The 17,171-nt window shown below is 47.0% G+C and overlaps 2 protein-coding genes across 9 annotated transcripts in view; one reads left to right on the forward strand and one right to left on the reverse strand.

Annotated features, from left to right (window-relative positions):
- GDPD4 (glycerophosphodiester phosphodiesterase domain containing 4) overlaps positions 1-13,533 on the forward strand; it is a 39,287-nt gene extending 25,754 nt beyond the window's left edge. For 3 of the 4 annotated variants that reach the window (XM_013305707.3, XM_055802210.1, XM_013305708.3), the window contains 10 exons: positions 1,611-1,704; positions 3,609-3,754; positions 4,104-4,186; positions 5,049-5,199; positions 5,764-5,988; positions 6,798-6,955; positions 8,565-8,712; positions 9,822-9,904; positions 11,501-11,583; positions 12,430-13,533. In XM_013305707.3, the coding sequence (XP_013161161.2) occupies positions 1,611-1,704; positions 3,609-3,754; positions 4,104-4,186; positions 5,049-5,199; positions 5,764-5,988; positions 6,798-6,955; positions 8,565-8,712; positions 9,822-9,904; positions 11,501-11,583; positions 12,430-12,461 (1,203 nt within the window). In that variant the 3' untranslated portion in view covers positions 12,462-13,533. The remainder of the gene's footprint in view (positions 1-1,610; positions 1,705-3,608; positions 3,755-4,103; positions 4,187-5,048; positions 5,200-5,763; positions 5,989-6,797; positions 6,956-8,564; positions 8,713-9,821; positions 9,905-11,500; positions 11,584-12,429) is intronic. The other variant, XM_055802209.1, reaches the window with a different exon arrangement.
- A 1,207-nt stretch (positions 13,534-14,740) lies between these two features.
- MYO7A (myosin VIIA) overlaps positions 14,741-17,171 on the reverse strand; it is a 108,153-nt gene continuing 105,722 nt past the window's right edge. For all 5 annotated transcript variants that reach the window (XM_055802208.1, XM_055802206.1, XM_055802207.1 and 2 more), the window contains one exon: positions 14,741-17,086. In XM_055802208.1, the coding sequence (XP_055658183.1) occupies positions 16,997-17,086 (90 nt within the window). In that variant the 3' untranslated portion in view covers positions 14,741-16,996. The remainder of the gene's footprint in view (positions 17,087-17,171) is intronic.

Raw genomic sequence — 17,171 nt, forward strand, 5'->3', positions numbered from 1 at the left:
CTTAAGTCTTCTGTGACTCAGGAGAGTCCTCTTCTGAGGGCAGGACAGCACTGAGTTTTTGGGGAGCAGGTGGGGAACGCTGGATTCAGGTGGGACAACAATGCAAGAGGTCAGAGTGCATAGTCTGTTGCTCTCCTCAACTCTCACCAGATCTGAAGATGGAGGCAAGGGCTGCCCAGTGCTGTTTAGTGTCTGAGCATTCATGTCCCCACATGTATTGGGAAGGAAGAAGGATGTAGCCTTTGAGTACACAGCTGCCTTGCAGATGTCATTTGGGCCTATCACCTCTCCCCGCTGTGGCCTGCTGCTTGTGAGTGTTGGGAGAGCAATCAGAGATGTGGTGTTTGTGGGGTGTGGTTAATTGCATGTTCCTGCTCTACAGAGGCTGGTAACTGTTGGGCTACGCGCTGGCAAAGGTAATGAGAACCCATCAGCTTCTCCTTCCCCTTACAGACTCCAGAGGAGGTGGATGAGGAGGAGACACAAGGGTCTTTGGGTTCCCCACAGCCACAGGTGGTGTTTATTTCAGGTGTTCAAGCCCTTTGGGATGTTTTGCATGGCCTCCTGCTGCTGTTCCCAAAGGACATGAATCTCTTGTAGATCCTGTGTCATGTCCATTAGCCCGGCAAAGCTGTCTCAGATATCCTGGACATCTCAGTTGGCACCTCTGTTTACACAACTGAATCCTGCTTCTGATCGAAGGATGTTGGTATCAGGTGTCCAGGGCAGACAGTATCACACGCAATAACATCTCTCAATGACTGCTGCTTTCTGTAACCTTTCCAGCTTAGAGGATCAGCATGGATTAAGCAATAGGAAAGGCTTGCATCTGGATAGCTTTTTTTCCTAGCACATACCCTGCTAACTCTTGGCTCTGGCTGGAGCAGAAATCTGATGAGCATGAGAAAATGGACTGGTTTCTTTGGCAGATTTGCCTAGTTTTATGAAAAGTGTGTCATACCAACATCCATTCAGCATCTCCACAAGTGACAAACTATTTCTGCTTGGTTTCCAGCTCTGCTCATGCATTCCGGTTAAGCACAGAAGCGATTCTTAGCTTCTGATATCCTTGTTTAATTTTTAAGGTGAAAAAATGAAGTCCAGTTACTGTATCTGTGCAGCAATAGGTATTATCTAATATATCTGCTTCTCCTATACCACAGTATATGTTCCATACAGGTGTAAATATCACATTTTATCACTCAGCTTTGTTGACACCAAGTTAGTGATTTAGCTGCAGTGTGACATGGAGATGACTATTACCTAGATGGGATTGGATTGGGTTAGACTGGATTAAACTGGCCACTCCCCAGAAGATGCTCCCAGATTATGGCACAGAGTAATGGCAGTCGTGCCCTCATGGACGTGGACAGCTGTGTAGGGCAGTAAGGAGCACTCCTCAGCCTGGGTAGGTGGCCTGGCTGGGGGACATATCTCTCCCCCAACTCCAGAGTTGTTTGGTGGATCCAACACAGGTGTGGGAGAGAGGTCAAACTGCTGGTATCTGCAGCCAGAGCCCATCCAGGTGGAAGCTGCAGATGTGCTGAGGCTTGATTCCATCTGTCTCCACACATCATCCTTTGACTAAAATTCTTTTCTCTCCTTGCCAGATCACAGCTCCCTATCTCCACATAGGGGCAATAACTATCATGGTCCTCCTGTCCTGGCCGGTGGCTCTTCATGCCATCAGAGCAGATAAGAAAGGTACAGTAGCTCTGCTTCCTGCTCCCTATACGACAAAAGGCGTGTATCAGTGTGGGAAAAGAGGCATGCAGGAGCCCTTTCTTCCACACCTGCACTCCAGTTGGAGGAAACTTTTAATGTCTGTGTATCCAGGGGAAGTAAGTGGGACTGTGGCTTGGACTGTGCACTGTCCTGTGGCTGTGCAGGTGTGTTGCTGGCTTGCTTGCTCCCTTGCACAGTTTTGCCTTATATCAGGGCAGTGACCAGCCTTGAGACAGAGGAGATCAGCAGAAGCACCCATGTTCTGAGTCATGCGTGGAAATTTGTTCAGCCCTCTGTGGGAGAAAGCAGCCAGTGGCAGCTCTCCTGGCTGATGTTTGTTTGTTATACTCAGCTTTTCTGTCTCAGAAGGGATCTCCAGTCCAGTCAATCCACTTCAGGCTGGTGCATCTCAGGAGAAGCCAGCTGAGATAGGGGAAAGAGCTTTTTGATCACTTCCCAGTGTTATCTCATGGGAAGTTTCCATCCATCTCTGAGAAGTATGACCAAGTAGTGTAAGGACAAGGCCAGGGGCTAGGAACAGCCGCAGAAGAGCCTGGCTCTGGGGCTGGCTGTTTTTCCCTGATCTAGTCTCTCCATATAGTCAAGATTATCTACTGATTGTTAAATACATAAGGTACGAAATGTTAAGAAGAAAAAAGAAAAGAAAAAAGAGGAAAAAAAAAAGGGGGGGATTTGTAGAGGAATGAAGGCAGGTTAATTAACATTGATAATATACAGCTGTGGGCTGGCTTCGCTGATGTGGATAAGGTGCAGCTGTGGCTGGCTCCTGTTAAGTAGTTAAATATCACTGAGGATAGTGGAAGAGGGGGTTGCATGGAGGAGCAGCAGTGTGGTTTGAAAGGTGAAACAGCATGGACAATAGAATCTGACTAATGGTAAAAGCTTTGTTGCAGCCTACTAGTTTGTTTGTGATCAGGCGATCTACATGACACCTGTCTGCAGATCTTGATTGGTAATAAAAATCACAGACAGAATGGGCTGGTGAAAGCATTTTTTTTCTTGCCCAAGGTTCTTCTTATTGAACTGCAACTGAGGAGGTTGGGAGGGAATAGGCTGGGACTCTAGATGTTACCGTCCACCATGCCTGATGGACCCTCTGATCAATAAGTCAGCTTGGTGTAAGCCCAGGTTACTTCAGAGCCACTGGGACAATGTGCAGAGGGGTGGTGGTCCTATTCAGGAAAGAGATGTTGGTACATAGGTGCTTGTTTCTCAGAGGAACTGTTTTGTTCCCCGAAGCGAAGTCTTACTGGGGCTCTTGGGCAGTGTGTCAACAGACTCTAGAGAAGACCATAGGTAATCAGTTGGCAAGTTTCTGAGATGCAATGCCCGTGCAGTCAGTCTGTAGGGTTCTGTAGGTCACACGTGGAAGGTTGCTGACAACAATCTGAATGAACCAGGGAAATATTCACCTTAAAGGGATGTAACATAGTTGAAGAAGGTTCCTCCTCTTCACTGTGCATGAAACTTCAAAATGTTACTTGTTTCTACATGAGTAAGAAAAAAATTAGCATCCTTCTGTTGAGGATTGCTTTTCTACAGGTGGGGGATATTTCATTGCACCACTTCTAAAGAAAAAGAAATTAAGGCCATGTCTTGCTATAAGAGATAGTGAGATGTCATTAAAGCACAAAACCTGCAGTTCTGACTTAGTCTATGTCCTTGCTTTGACCAGCTTGTTTTCCTGGGTTGCATTGTTTGGAGAGAAAGTGAAAATTAGGGGAAGAAAGGATGGAAAAAGGGGATGGGACAAAGCCCAACAGCTACTTCGCTGGAGGGCTGTATTAAAAGTCAAGCCGCAAGGCAAACCCGTACATTACTTCATGGATTAACTCTAGCCTTCCTCCTTCAAATTCTTTCAGTTGTTCAGGTGATAATTGTTGGTCCATACCTGGCTATGCTTCTCTTTCTTTTCTTGATACCTCTGGGGATGTACTCTCCTTGCATCAGAGAGATGGGGACACTTGGACCAAAGCCAGCCCTCATTGGACACCGTGGAGCACCAATGGTAGGTCTGGAGAAGTTATTTTACATCATGTCTTCAACCTGTGTCTCGCTACCTTCATCATCATCTGTGTTTTTCCATGAAATCTGTGAAGGGTAGAAGGGGAGACATTTCTGTTTGGAACTGCATGCCAAAGGCATCACTGCATGGATTTGCTAGCCAGGATAACACTGTTCCTGAGGGACAGGATGGATTTGGTGGCTAAAGTAGAAGAAAACAAATGGCAGACTTTAAGAAGATAGTGATGTTCCCTTAATAAAAGACAGAGGCTTTATAAAGAGACAGAAAGTACTTACAGAGTCCCCCAGAGTGTGTTTGAAAATTACCTGCTCATGCATCCTTTTTTTTCCAGTTGGCACCAGAAAACACTGAGATGTCCTTTCAGAAGACAATTGAACATGGTGGGGATGGTCTTGAAACAGACGTCACCATTAGGTAAGGGGAAAACATCGCATCTCACAGAATATATACTGCTTCTTCCAACAGCTGCCTTTGGAGACACGCAACTCCAGGCAATTAGTTTTTACTGATGGTTTGGACAGGGTCCCACAGGTGACACGTGATGATGGGGGCTGTAGGGCATGGTTGTTCTCAGGCAAGTCAGTAAGTTATTGATTTAACAATCATTATTTCTACAGGGTATTTCAAATGCTTTGCAGTCTATAAAGACAAGTTCCTACCCTAGCCTGACCTCTAGGCCACAGTGAGGGCTGTAGGTTGGCCTGCAAACCAACAGAAAATTGTGTTCAGACTTCCGACAGCATTGTCCTAATTATTACATCTTTAATTGCCTTTGTTTGGGGCATCCGTTGCCATGAATTGCTAACAGGATGCTCTGCAGGATGAGTGGTTTCTGGGTGCTGAGTGAGAAAAATACAAATGCTTAGATCGTCTACTAATGTAGACCTTCCCATAACGGAAAATTTTGCCTTTCCATCCATTTAGCCTTCAGTCCTCTGAAACCCATAGAAACACTTTGGTGTCAGCAAAAAGATTTCAACCATAAGCTACTATCCATTTTTGGGGCAGTGGCTGGCAGGCATAAATGCGACCATCTCTATGTTGCCCCTGGGGAAACTGAGGCACAGATAGGCATGACTTCTCCAAGGTCACCCAACAGTATTTAATCTGGAAATAACCTTGTGTCTTCAGCCTCAGTCTTCCTCCCTGTCCCAGCATCTCCACTGAGGGAGGCTGTACTGCTGCATTCACACATTGTCTTCTGACCTGGTGTGAGTCTGCTCATGCCATGAATGAACTTGCACCTCAGGTGACCCTAACTCTTGCTCTCCAACAGCTATGATGGAGTTCCTTTCCTCATGCATGACAGCACCTTGAGGAGGACAACTAACATCAAGGAGGTCTACCCCAATGACACTGCTCAAAATGCCGCGCTGTTCTCCTGGGATACCCTGGAGGAGTTAAATGCTGGAACGTGGTTTCTTAAGGTAAGCACCAGGAAGGACTGTCATCAACTGAATGTAGAAAAGACATCAGCTGGCTACTACTTAATAGCAGGAATATTAGGAGAGGAACTACTGTTCATTAGGAGTTGAGCCAAACTCAGAGAATTCAATAGAAAACCTTCAGTTTGGGTCTCCTTGCTTTGTCCTGTTGGCCTTTAGGTTTAGGAGACCTATAGCGGTTGGCTGGTGGCTGTTCTTGTGGCTTCTTATCGTGGCAGCAGCAGAACACGTGGGCTGGGGGAAGAAGACAAGACCTACTTGTGCATGGTGCTGTGTATAATAGTCATAGTTAACATGGTGGGACAGAGAAGCACAGCAGAGCTAGCTGTGAACTGTGCAGTTGAGGTCCCAGAAGCAATGTCATCACAGCCTGGATTAATTTCCCCTGTTTCTCAGGTAGAAGAGCTAAGCAAAATACAATATCCTCACCTGACAAAGGCTGATGTCAAACTTTTTCCCTCTTAGAGGTACAATTTTTTTGCATGCAGCTGACTCCCAGAGGGGACTGCCTGATTGATTTCCTTTTCTGTATTTGTTTATTTCCAGGACAAACCATTTTCATGCATGAGCTCACTGTCAAGGGCAGATCAAAACCAGGCAATGAATCAGTCAATTTACAAGCTAAGTAATTTCTTGCGCCTCGCAGACAGTCAGAATAAACTTGTGATATTTGATCTCTACCGTCCTCCAGAGAAACATCCTTACAGGAATTCATGGATCAACAGAACCCTGGAAGTCATCCTCAATGAGTCGGGGATTAGACCCCATCTGGTAGGGTGGCCTCACTCCTCCACATCTCTTTTTCTTGCTCTCTGAATTGGGACTTTGGGGTCATACGCTGCATGATTTCCCCTGCAAAAGGTCCATCGCTTTGCATTTCATTTGTTTTAAGAGGCATCGTTTAGAGGATATCCCTACTATTGGTTCCTCAGCAGGTACAAAATAGCGTAGCCCTACAGCAGCACAAGGAAATAAGCCAGTGTATATACCAACTGATGCCATTGTCCCCAAACAGCATCCTTTCATCGTAATAAATGGAAGCCTACTCCCTGTCACCCATGCTCATTTTATATATTGCATAGAAACTCCTGGCTTAAATTAAAACACAGGGATCTGGGAGCCTTCATTGCCTTCCTCCTTCCCCTGGCAATGGATTAATGCTAAACTCTTGAGGATCAGGTTATGCACCCATCAATATCTGGGCAGTTACTCTGGTCTGTGCTGAAGATCTCTTTTCCCATGCTGGGAGAGTGGGAGAACAGAATATTTTCTGTTGACTTTCCCATAAACCAAAGCTGTCTTTTCATTCATGTCAAACATTGCATCTTTTGTTGGGCTGTGTGAAATATAGTCGCTGATTTCAAGTTGATAAGCTAGGAGCCGTGAATACTTATTTCTTGATGAAAGTGACTTGCAAGTTTTAACCCTGCATCCAAATGTTCTTTGATCATGGAGAGAAACATGTCATTTGACAGGCTGGGTTAATCCCCTCAAGATATTATCTTTACAGGGTTTGTCTGAAGGGCAGGGCGTATTAGTACGTCTGTTGTGAATTCACTGGGTGGTCTTGTTGCCCACAGGTCCTATGGCTGCAGAATGACATGAGGTCCTTTGTTCAATCTGTCGCTCCTGGCTTTCAGCAGACAGTGGGCAGTAAGGCCCCGGCTGAAGACCTATTGATGGACAATATTGTCAAACTCAATCTGGCCTACACAGAAATGTCCAGTGAAGATATCCGGTAGGTTGCAGTTTCAGCCCCAAATACCGTCAGTAGACTGCATCTGGGCTGTGTTTGCCTCATGCATGTGGCAATGTCTCCCTCCAGTGACTAGCTCCAGGATCTATAGCATTTTGAAAAGAGCTTCTTTAGGTCAAGTGACCATCCCTGTTGTGTTTTGGGAGTGAAGGACTGTAGCTCACTCCTACTGTTGACATTGTGTGTGATCAAGAGGTGGCATATGTAATTACACCCCCCCTGCGCCCAAGTCCCTATTTACTTGACCAGGATCTGAGGATCTCCTGGGTAGAATAACACAACTGTCTCCTGATTTCATGTCCTTTCATTCATGCCACCTTCAGTCCATCAACTCTGAATCACGGAGAATGGACAACTGTTTAACCTCCCATAGCTCTTCCACCACGTCAGTGTGCGTGCATAATGCTGCAGTGAGAGACCATCACCCTCTTGTAGCTGGTGTTTTGGAGACTTCATTTCTTGTGTCTGTTACTACCAGTACTCTGTTGCTTCTGACACACTGACAATATCATCTCTTCAATGGAAAGCTCCACGTTCTTTCATGAATTTCCAAAATGGCTGTCTTATATGAAGAGAAGAAAAAAAAAAGAAAAAAAAAAAAAAAAAGAAAAAACAATCTGCTCAGCTCTCCTTTTTAAAACAGTTTTATTTCCCCAGTGCACAAAAATATTTAAATCCAATTTAAAAAAAAAGAAGAAAAGAAAATGTTTAATCATTTGGATAAGAGTAGTGTTAGTGTTTTCTCAATGACAATTTTCACAGGATGTAAAATACTAGGTAGATCCATTTGGGTAAACCCTGGATAGATCCTAGGTAGATTTACAAATGGTGATATTAATGATATATATTGCTTTATCGTTATACAGAGTATGATCTTACTTCATATTGTTCCAATAGCCTGTAAGAACTTGAAAAATGATGAGTTGATGCAGCAAGCATGACAAACATTAGTAGCCAGCTTCGAGGTGGTTTCCAACACCCAACTGAGAGATTACAGAATCACAGAATTGTTTAGGTTGGAAAAGACCTTTCAGATCATCAAGTCCAACCCTTAACCCAGCACTGCCAAGTCCACCACTAAAACATATCCCTAAGCACCAAGTCTACACGTTTTTTCAATTATCTCCAGCGATGGTGACTCTACTGCTTCCCTGGGCAGCCTGTTCCAATGCTTGACCCACTTTTTGGGGAAGAAATGTTTCCCAATCTCCAATCTAAACCTCCCCTGGAGCAACTTGAGGCCATTTCCTCTTGTCCTGTTGCTTGTTACTTGGGAGGAGAGACTGACCCACTACTGACCTCGCTACAACCTCCTTTACAAACACATCATTACACTGATTCATATGGCAGAAGGGTAAGAAAATGTTGACCTTTTGGACATTTTATCTGCATTTACTTCTAGCAGATCAGCTATTCTGTATTGGCCAGTTGTGAATGGTTAAGTATAGGCTGGTTGGCTTTCCTTTCTCCTCTTACCTAGGTCCTAAAGCAAGCCTTTCCTACAGAACATTGCTGTCTCTCCTTGATTCAGCCCAAAGGAAGTACTAGCCTCCTTGCTTAACGAAGGCTATTGCCTTTTGGTCTTTTAAAGGAAATATGCTGAGGCAAACATCACCACCAACCTCTATGTAGTCAACGAGCCATGGCTTTTCTCCCTGGCGTGGTGTTCTGGGGCACACTCTGTGACCACCAATGCTGTCCACATGCTGAAGAATCTCAGCCAGCCACTCTTCCTCATGGTAAGTGAAAATCGTTCCTGTCCCAGGGGTAGGAAGTAGAGTTGGGATGTTCATGGTTACTTTTGGAGACCATGGGTCGGTTCACGGATAAAGGACACTTTGCATGAAAAGGACTTGAGTTGAAACCTGGCTTCTCTGGAACCTCTGGGCCACTACAGATAGCACCAAAACCTTCTTTTTTCTCCTGGCTCAGGTAGAAGCAACCTACTTGTTAGGATTTGCAACCTAGGCCTTGAGATGACTGAAAAAAAAGTCATATTGAGACTTGTGAAGGGAGAAAGGAACGGCCTTTGAGGGCACAAGCTGATGCATGAGGATTTCCACTTCTAAAATTTTTAAGCATCTTATTGATGTCTGAAGGTCCTCATTTCCCAGGGCTTCCCACTGCCCTTCTCAAACTTGGTCTTGTTCCACAAGCCTGAGGGAAACAACCATAGAAATAACCCTTCCTTGCTGGGAGGAATTTTTTCACATAATTTGTGTATTCCCTGTTCTGCCTTGGACAACCTACAGGTCTAAGAAGCACCTGAGGCACTGGTCCCACCAGAGTTCCTGCAAGCCTAAAGGGGTTACTATGTAGAATCACTGGCTTCAGATGCTTGAAGCAGGTTTTATGATGCTCCCATTCAGACAACTGCAGTGTTTCAGTCCATTTTGAGGATGAGTGGAGACTATGCCATCTAAGGGTGAATCTTCAGATGCTCTTAGACTTAAAGTAGGAGCCATCCCAGACCCTCTGTGGTGTTCACTAAAGGACAGTTTTGCCAGAGAAAATGAGATGCCACCAGTTAATATTAATGATGGAGGGAATGAGAGACCTACAGGGCCTGACTGTACAAACAAGAGGTCCCTGTTATATTCACCATGAAGTGGTACAGTCTTCTTGATCACACAACAGACCTGTTTTTATGAAGGATGATGATTTGACACCAGCAGCTACTGGTGAGTGGCCACTTTGAAATGCCACCAAATGCTTTAAACACCTGAGGGATGTTACAGCACATGCAAACCAGGCAGCTGAATGGCTATATTTGAGCAGCAAGAAAGAGCAACTCTTTTGCATATCTTGGGGTCCTTGGTGGTGGACACATCCTCTTGTTCTCTTCCAGACTCCGCAGCAGTACAACATCATGTGGATCCTGACAGATCTGACCTCTGTGCTCCTCATCTCACTTATCTTTGCTCTGCACTGGTAACTACCAAGTTGTTAATGGCCATCCTAACCTCATGTTTTATGCCAGGTGAAGGGAAGGAGGGATGCTTTCAGGTGGTGTAAAGGATTAAAACTGCTCTTGAGAACATTGTTTTGCTTCGGGAACCGGAGGAAAACCCTCAAAGTCTCCAAAAACATCTCTGCTTCTCCTGCTTGCTCTCATTTTCTCTTTCCATTTTGGCAGCTCAGGCATCACCTGCCCTCAGAAATTCAGTGGAGACCTGCTGGATTTACAGTAGCAACATAAGCCAGTTATCAAAGCTGGGCTAAGAAAGGAACTGGTTTTTTTAATTATTACTATTTAGACACTGTTGCATTGGACTGACGTAGAGGGAAAGCTCTCAATGTTAATATTTGAACAACTTGTGTCTCTGTCTGTATACACCAGAGCACCTGAGGAAATCCATCCTCCCAGATGAAAATGTTCGAGTGTGTCGCAGATGCCATATTTTGTTTCCTTTCATGCTGTCACAGACATTGCCACTGTTTAATAAGTGGGAAATGTGGGAAATTCATGGGACAGGCTCACTCCAGCAGGTCAGGTGGCTGCTGGATGCTCTGCTCTGTCAGGGTGGAAAGAGGAACTTGCCTCTGCTCTTATCTCAGTGGTTCTCAAGGAAAGCAGGAGGTGCTGGGCTCAGCTCTTCAGCTGGCCAGATGTGGATGGGTGGAAGGACCAGCCCAGCCAGCCCAGGGGTGTCTTCTGCAGCGGTGCTGCAAGTGACAGCAAGGGGAAAGTTTGGGAAGCTGCTGGGTGAGCAATCTGCATTGCTTGTAACCATGACTTGTGCTTGTAACCATGACTTGCTTTGGCATAGGAAAGGGTGGCAGCTCTAACTTTGCTCTGGGATTGTGGAGAAATGAATTAGTGGCAGTATAGCCAGGTGACGAACTAGCAGATGTGCAAGCATGTTTGCTGAGTATCCAGGCTTTTCTCTTCCCAAGGCAAAGCGGCTCCTTCCCTTCCTTCCCCTCTCACCCTGCCCTGCTCTCCTCGGGTCCTGCTTTGGCGGCTTTCGCTTTGCTTTCAAGGCTGCAGATTGCAGGATGATTTGCAATCACCCCCGCAATACATCACAACCACCATCAGACCTTCCCATGCCTGTGTGCTCCAGGCTTGTGTTCGTGTTGCGTGCGCATTTCCCAGGACCCTTCAGATACTCCTGATCCAGCCAAATAACCCCCTCTTCTGCCGAGAGTGATGGGCCAGCAGCGGTGCACGAGTGCCCTGTGTGGTCTTGTTTGAATGCACCAAAATCACAATTTTAAAATCCTTGGCTGCTTAGGAACCAGCAGCTGCAAACATTTCTGAGGCTTTTGAACTCTTAAATATTTCTTAGAAAGCAGGGCTTAGAGATGATGTTTGCTTTCAAAGTGCTGTTGCACACATGAGGCGTAGATGCTTAGAGATCAGCCATGCACTGGATTCCCTTCTCGGTAAGGACCTGAGCAAATGCCAAAATAAAATGCCATTCCTGCCCTGAACAAGTAGAAAAAAAGGTGTCCAGGGCACTAGGGATCTGAGAGGGGAACCACAGCAAGCAGTGACCTGACCCAGTGCTTTGCCGCTTGCAGGTGGCGAGAGCGGAGTTTCTCCTGCTGTGCTCCTGATGGTGGCCCGATGCTGGAAAGCGGCACCTACAACAAGTTCAGGACAGGTGAGCAGGGCAAGGAGAGCCGGGAGCTGCATCCTGCTCAGAGCTGTGTCCTCAGAGACACTGGGCTCCTGATGGATGGGTTGGTGACGGGTACCCATGCTGTGGTGAAAGCTGGCTGTGTCTTGGGTTGTCTCAATGTCAGGTGAAAATGACAGTGATTTTTTTCCCCTCTGTTCACCACTGGTGAGGCCAGGTCTAGGCATTGGGTCCAGTTCAGGCTCCCCAGTATCAGCAGGTACAAAATGGGAGCGAGCTCAGTGGGACCACTAAGCTGGAGGACATGGCATTTGAGATCTGGGTTTGCACAGTGGAAGCGAATGTCAAGGGGCATCATCACTGTCTGCAACGATCTAATGGCAGGGTGTAAGGAAGATGGAGCCAGATGTTTCTTGGATGTGCAATGACAACAATATAAGCTGCAACCTTGGAAATTTTTACTAGATGTAAAGAGAAAAAATGAGGATGGTCAGATACTGGAATACGGGCCCAGACAGGTGGGGAATATCCACCCTCAAAGATGTTCAAAGCCCTAAACAGACCAATCTAATTGGCCCTGCTTCAAGCAGAGGTTGGGGCAGAGACTTCCAGATGTCCCCTCCCATATGCGTTACTCTGTGATGCTGTGAAAAGGGAGCCCAGAGGCTCTGAGCACTTGGGTCTGCAAGGCAGGATGGGATGGGCTGAGGACCCTCCCATGCACCAGGTTTCTGCACCCATGGAGCTATCATCCAGATAAATTGACTCAACCTGGTCTGCACACATTTTCAGCCAGGTTCTGTTTGCTCATCGCAGCTGGCAGAACAACTGCAGAAGTTGCAGCAGCTCACTATGTGTCCCCTTTTCTAGAGCTCAGCGACATGCCTGCCATCATGGCCTGACATAGGCAAGGAGGGGACCTGCCATCTCAATGAGGACTGGAGAGCAGACCCTCCCCTGCTGCCCCTTCCTGCAATGCAAACACCAGCCGGCCAAAGGGGCTAGCTGGGGTGTGTGTGTGTGGTGGTGTCGGGGCTCAGATCCACCTGGTGAAGAGGAGCCATTTTGCTTCATGACCCTGCTGGAGATGAGCACTGAGGTTCCTCTCCTACAGTTTTTCTTGCAATCCCATGGCTGGCAGGGATCCCTGGAGTGTAGGGGAGCACAGATGGGGTTGCAGCCATGAAGAAGCTGCACACCACGGTAAGATGCAACAGCCACATGGGAGCCACCATTTACCTCTGAGACCACCGGCATCCCACAGGGCAATCATCCTGCAATCCCTGTGAGCGAGCCGTCTGTTTCCACAGCTGTGTTTTACACACGCTGCAAACATCTGAACATTCTCCAGTTGCCCTCATTTTCAACTGCCCATGTTTCTACTGTTAACCAGCCTTTTTCTGTACATGCTCCCTTCTCACAAGTGTCCTCCATCCCCAAGAGCACGCTCGCCCCACCACGATGGTCAGCTGCTACCGGCTGGGTCATTAGGGTCCGTACCTTTCTATAACACAGGCAGTGGTGGGTTAGGTTTTCCTTTCCCCCACTCTTGCCCTGCCATAGTCCCTAACAAGACAGTCTCTTCACTGTGGCTGTAAGCAAGGGCATATCTTCCCATGGATGATGAAGGACTTTTTGGTACCTTGGCTATGTAGATACTGGGACTATGACCAGGAGCACACCACTTTTCTTCAGAAGGACTGAGCTGCATGTGATTTGGTCCCCCCAGGGGTCCTGTTTGCTTTTCCCTTGGGCAAGTCTGTATACTTGTGCTGCATCCTGGGATTTGTTCTGATTTTCATTTCTCCCACAGTGGCTGCTGGCACACAGCGGGGAAGGGGGTCTATGCCCTGATCTGCAGGGGAGATGTGAGCATCTCCTAGGTTTAAGCCATAAATTTCTACTTGAACAGATAAGAAGACCACATTTTTTGTAAATTGGAAGTGCTGTTTTAAATACATTTTAGCTCTCCTATCCTGTTTTGTTCTTATTTCAGCAAGCTGGGAAAGGGGAAGAAAACTGTAGTCTTTACCTGAATCATGCTATAGACATTTTCTCATACATGAGCACCATGTAGCTCAGTGTTTTTGTTAAATAAAGCTATCACAGGGAAACATTGTTTCAGGTAAGTGTGCTGAGAAGCACTCAAACCTTTCCAAGTTGCAGTTTTGGAGTATTTCGGAGGCTAGAAATGCAAAAAGGCAGCATCCTCCTTCGGAAAAGGGCTCAAGGGCTGGTGGATTGGTATAGAGCAGCTCCAGATTTATGAAGCACGGGGAAAGGGTGCTACCGATGGTGTTAAACCACCTCCTCGTGCCCCACAGCCATAGCTCATTCTTATCTTTTTGTGGGTACCACCCATGTGGAGGTATGTGAGCAGCAAAAATCGGAGGTGGGTGGTGTGTGGGTTGAGTGGTGGTGTGCACCATGGGGTCCTCAGCCTGTTCCCTGGTGTCCAGTTGAGAGATTTGGCTGTGGTCCCCCAGCCACTGCTTTTAGTATGTATTAGGAAAAGCCACCTGAACGTGCCTTTGTCCATGTATCTGGCTGCTGTTTGGCCATTATACAGTGGTATCTCCCCATACTCACCTTCCTCATCCTCAGCAGCCTTGTTCAGGCAGAGCCTGGCCAATTAGACCTGTGGTCTCTTGTGATGTCTTACACCCTGTCACATCTCAGCTCCTATTTTTGTTGCTTCACAGCTTAGCAGGGTCTGGCCATGCCGTTCACCACGTGCCTAGTAGTCTGACTCCTTCACACAAACATTTCACCCAGTACTTCCTACATCCAGTGATTCAGCTCAAAACTGGACTTTGTGGAAGAACCAGCCCTTGTCTGAGAGGACAAGCAATGGACACTCCATGTTTTTTTTACCCCCCCTCCCAAAAAAAGGATTTCATTTAATTTCCAGTCTGAGAACACTGATGATTTCATAGAATCATAGAATAGTTTGGGTTGGAAGAGACCTTAAAGATCATCTAGTTCCAACTCTCCCTGCAATGGGCAGGGACACCTTCCACCAGACCACGCTGTTTTATTTGCTCCCCACTGCTGGATTCTCTCATTAGGAGTCCCACTCTGCAAGGAGAAATCTTGTCCCCAGTGAGGACCTGGGAGCCCTGAGCCCAACCTTCCTGTGGAGACACCACCACAACCGCGCAGCACAGAACAGCCTCCCACAAGCCACTTGATGCTTTTTAATAGGGTATTTTGCTTGGACATATGTTTTTCATGTTACATCACTTGCTGTGAATACAAAGAGGCCAGCAGACGCTAATACATAAGACACAAAGGCACACGCACACAAAGTCCCAGCACCCCTCAAAATAGGGTGTCAGCATGGGAGGCTGACAGAGCTGTGAGGGATGAGGGTGGTGGCAGGGGAAAGCTGGCCCAGGACAGCACTGGAAAACATTGCTGAGTGTGCTGTGGGAGGCAGGGATGGCTGGAGACTCACAAAAAGCAGTGGTGGTGGGGATGGAGGTGATGGGCATGTCTATGGACAGCTGGAATCCCTGGAACAGCTGGATCATGGCAGCTGGGGAGGGGAGAGAAGCATCAGAGATGGATGGTGAGAAGGCAGCTTGGCTCCCAATGTAGCCTTGGCTGGTGTAACCATGCTCCCATCACCAGAGTGCCTTGGGTAGGGGGATGGTGGAGGAAGGAGATCTCCTAGCAGCCCTGTCTGGCTGGTGGATGACTCCGTGCAGCATCTCATTCACTTTGGTGGAGCAATCGAGGTCCAAAGTCACTGCTGCCTCCCGGTCCGATGTCGCGATCCTTGAGGTCCAGTGGGCAGTCCTGCCAACTCTGCCTGGTGTTGGAGGACTGAGCCCAGATGAGCTTAACGGAACAACACACAACACCCTACAATATGGACTTTTATGAAAGCAACCAAGCTCAGCCCAGTGTGCGGGACCAAAAGAGGTGTCCCACATTTAATGAGATCCATTCAGTGTCAGCGATGCCAGCATCAGATCTTGGTGGACAATTATCACCCCTCCTGGTGCTCCACACCCAGGCACATGCTCCTTTGAAGCCTGGATTTTGGAAAGGCACCCAAGGCTCCTCCCCCTGCATCTCCCCCAAACACAATATGGCTTCAGCCTCCTCTCTGCTGGCAAGTCCTATCTCCACTCCAAAGCAGGCTGTTCTGCACCACTTTGTGCATGGGACAACCAGCCAGCAGATCAGTACAACCAGCCAATGATGGAGAAAAGCCTACTGAAATTAAGGGTCTGCCCTTGCTGTGAGTGGTTCAGGTCCAGCTGGGACTCATGAAGAGCCATTTTAGACAGCAACACACACAAAAGCACGATAAAATCATTAGCTGTTTGCAAACCAGATGGACAAGTCCATGTTTAAATTATAGCTCAACACAGGCTTGACCTCAGTCTTCCAAGCATGGGGACTTCAAAACTCCAACATCCGTATTGAAGCTTGCAGCAAAGATCCTCCCAGGGTTAATTTGTCTGGGCACAGGGGGAAAAAGGAGATAATTCTTCTTACAAGCGTCACTTCCAGCTGAGCCTGTAAATTGAGAAAGATGTGTCCTACTCATCCTCTGGCAATCATGGCTCTGGGGGAATCCCTGGGTGAGGGACTGTCCTGTAGGTTGCCCTCAGCCCTGAGTCAGCATCCAGATACCGGCACGAAATGCAGGATATATTTTTTTTCCTTTTTAATATTTTAAAAAATAAATAGAAGAAGAAACAAAACTTTCAAATTTGTTCTTTAAATATTTCCAGCATTGCACAGACAGCATTTAGTACTCTAGCCTGTTCGGTCAGTAGTTTGTTTATTCTGATTCCTAGTTAAAATGTTCTCCTCCCAGACTGCTTTTTCTTTCTGTCCTTCTTAAGAACACAACATATTCTTTTGTAATGTCAAGAAACAAGCCCTGCGGTGTTCATTTACAGCTTGGGTCAGGGCTCTGCTAATCCCCTTCAAATCTGAAATGCCCATAGCCTCACCAAAAAGCTGTTAGCATCCTGACAGCTCTCTCTTACTTAAGAAAAACAAACCAAACCAAACCAAACCAAGCCACACACACACACACACACACACACACACACACACAAATCCTCTTCCAAGAGCCTTTGCGATGCCAGCCATTGGGATCAGGCAAACCTCCTGCTGGAGTGTCTTTGCTCAGTCACTGTCTGAGAGCAGTGGTGTCCCCTGGAAATCTTTGAGGTGTAAGATGGAGTTGGGTTGCAGGGTGAGGAAGGAGAACGGGAGGTCAGAGATAGTCATCTTCGCTGGAAGGGGAGGTGGGATTTGAGCCCTCAAGGTCAGAGTCCAGCGAACTCCCTGATGGTGTTCGGCTCATCTTCCACATCTGGGAGGCAAAGGTTCTTCCCCAGCTGCATGGGTATCCAACAGGCTTCAGCTGGTGAATTAGCCCCATGGCCACCTGCCAGTGGCTTCTTGCAGTTCACTTGCTACCCTTTGCACTCCTCTGTTTGCTCATGGCTGTTAGCATCTGGCTGATGTACGAGGTCAAAAGATCATCCATCTTGTAACCCTGAAGAGGGGAGAGAAGATGTTACTTGCCTTTAGAGCACAATATTCAGTCTCTGGCTCGTGGCTCTTGAACACACTGGCTGCCA

This window comes from Falco peregrinus, chromosome 4 (assembly GCF_023634155.1).
Source record: "Falco peregrinus isolate bFalPer1 chromosome 4, bFalPer1.pri, whole genome shotgun sequence".
NCBI classification, from domain to species: Eukaryota; Metazoa; Chordata; class Aves; order Falconiformes; family Falconidae; genus Falco; species Falco peregrinus.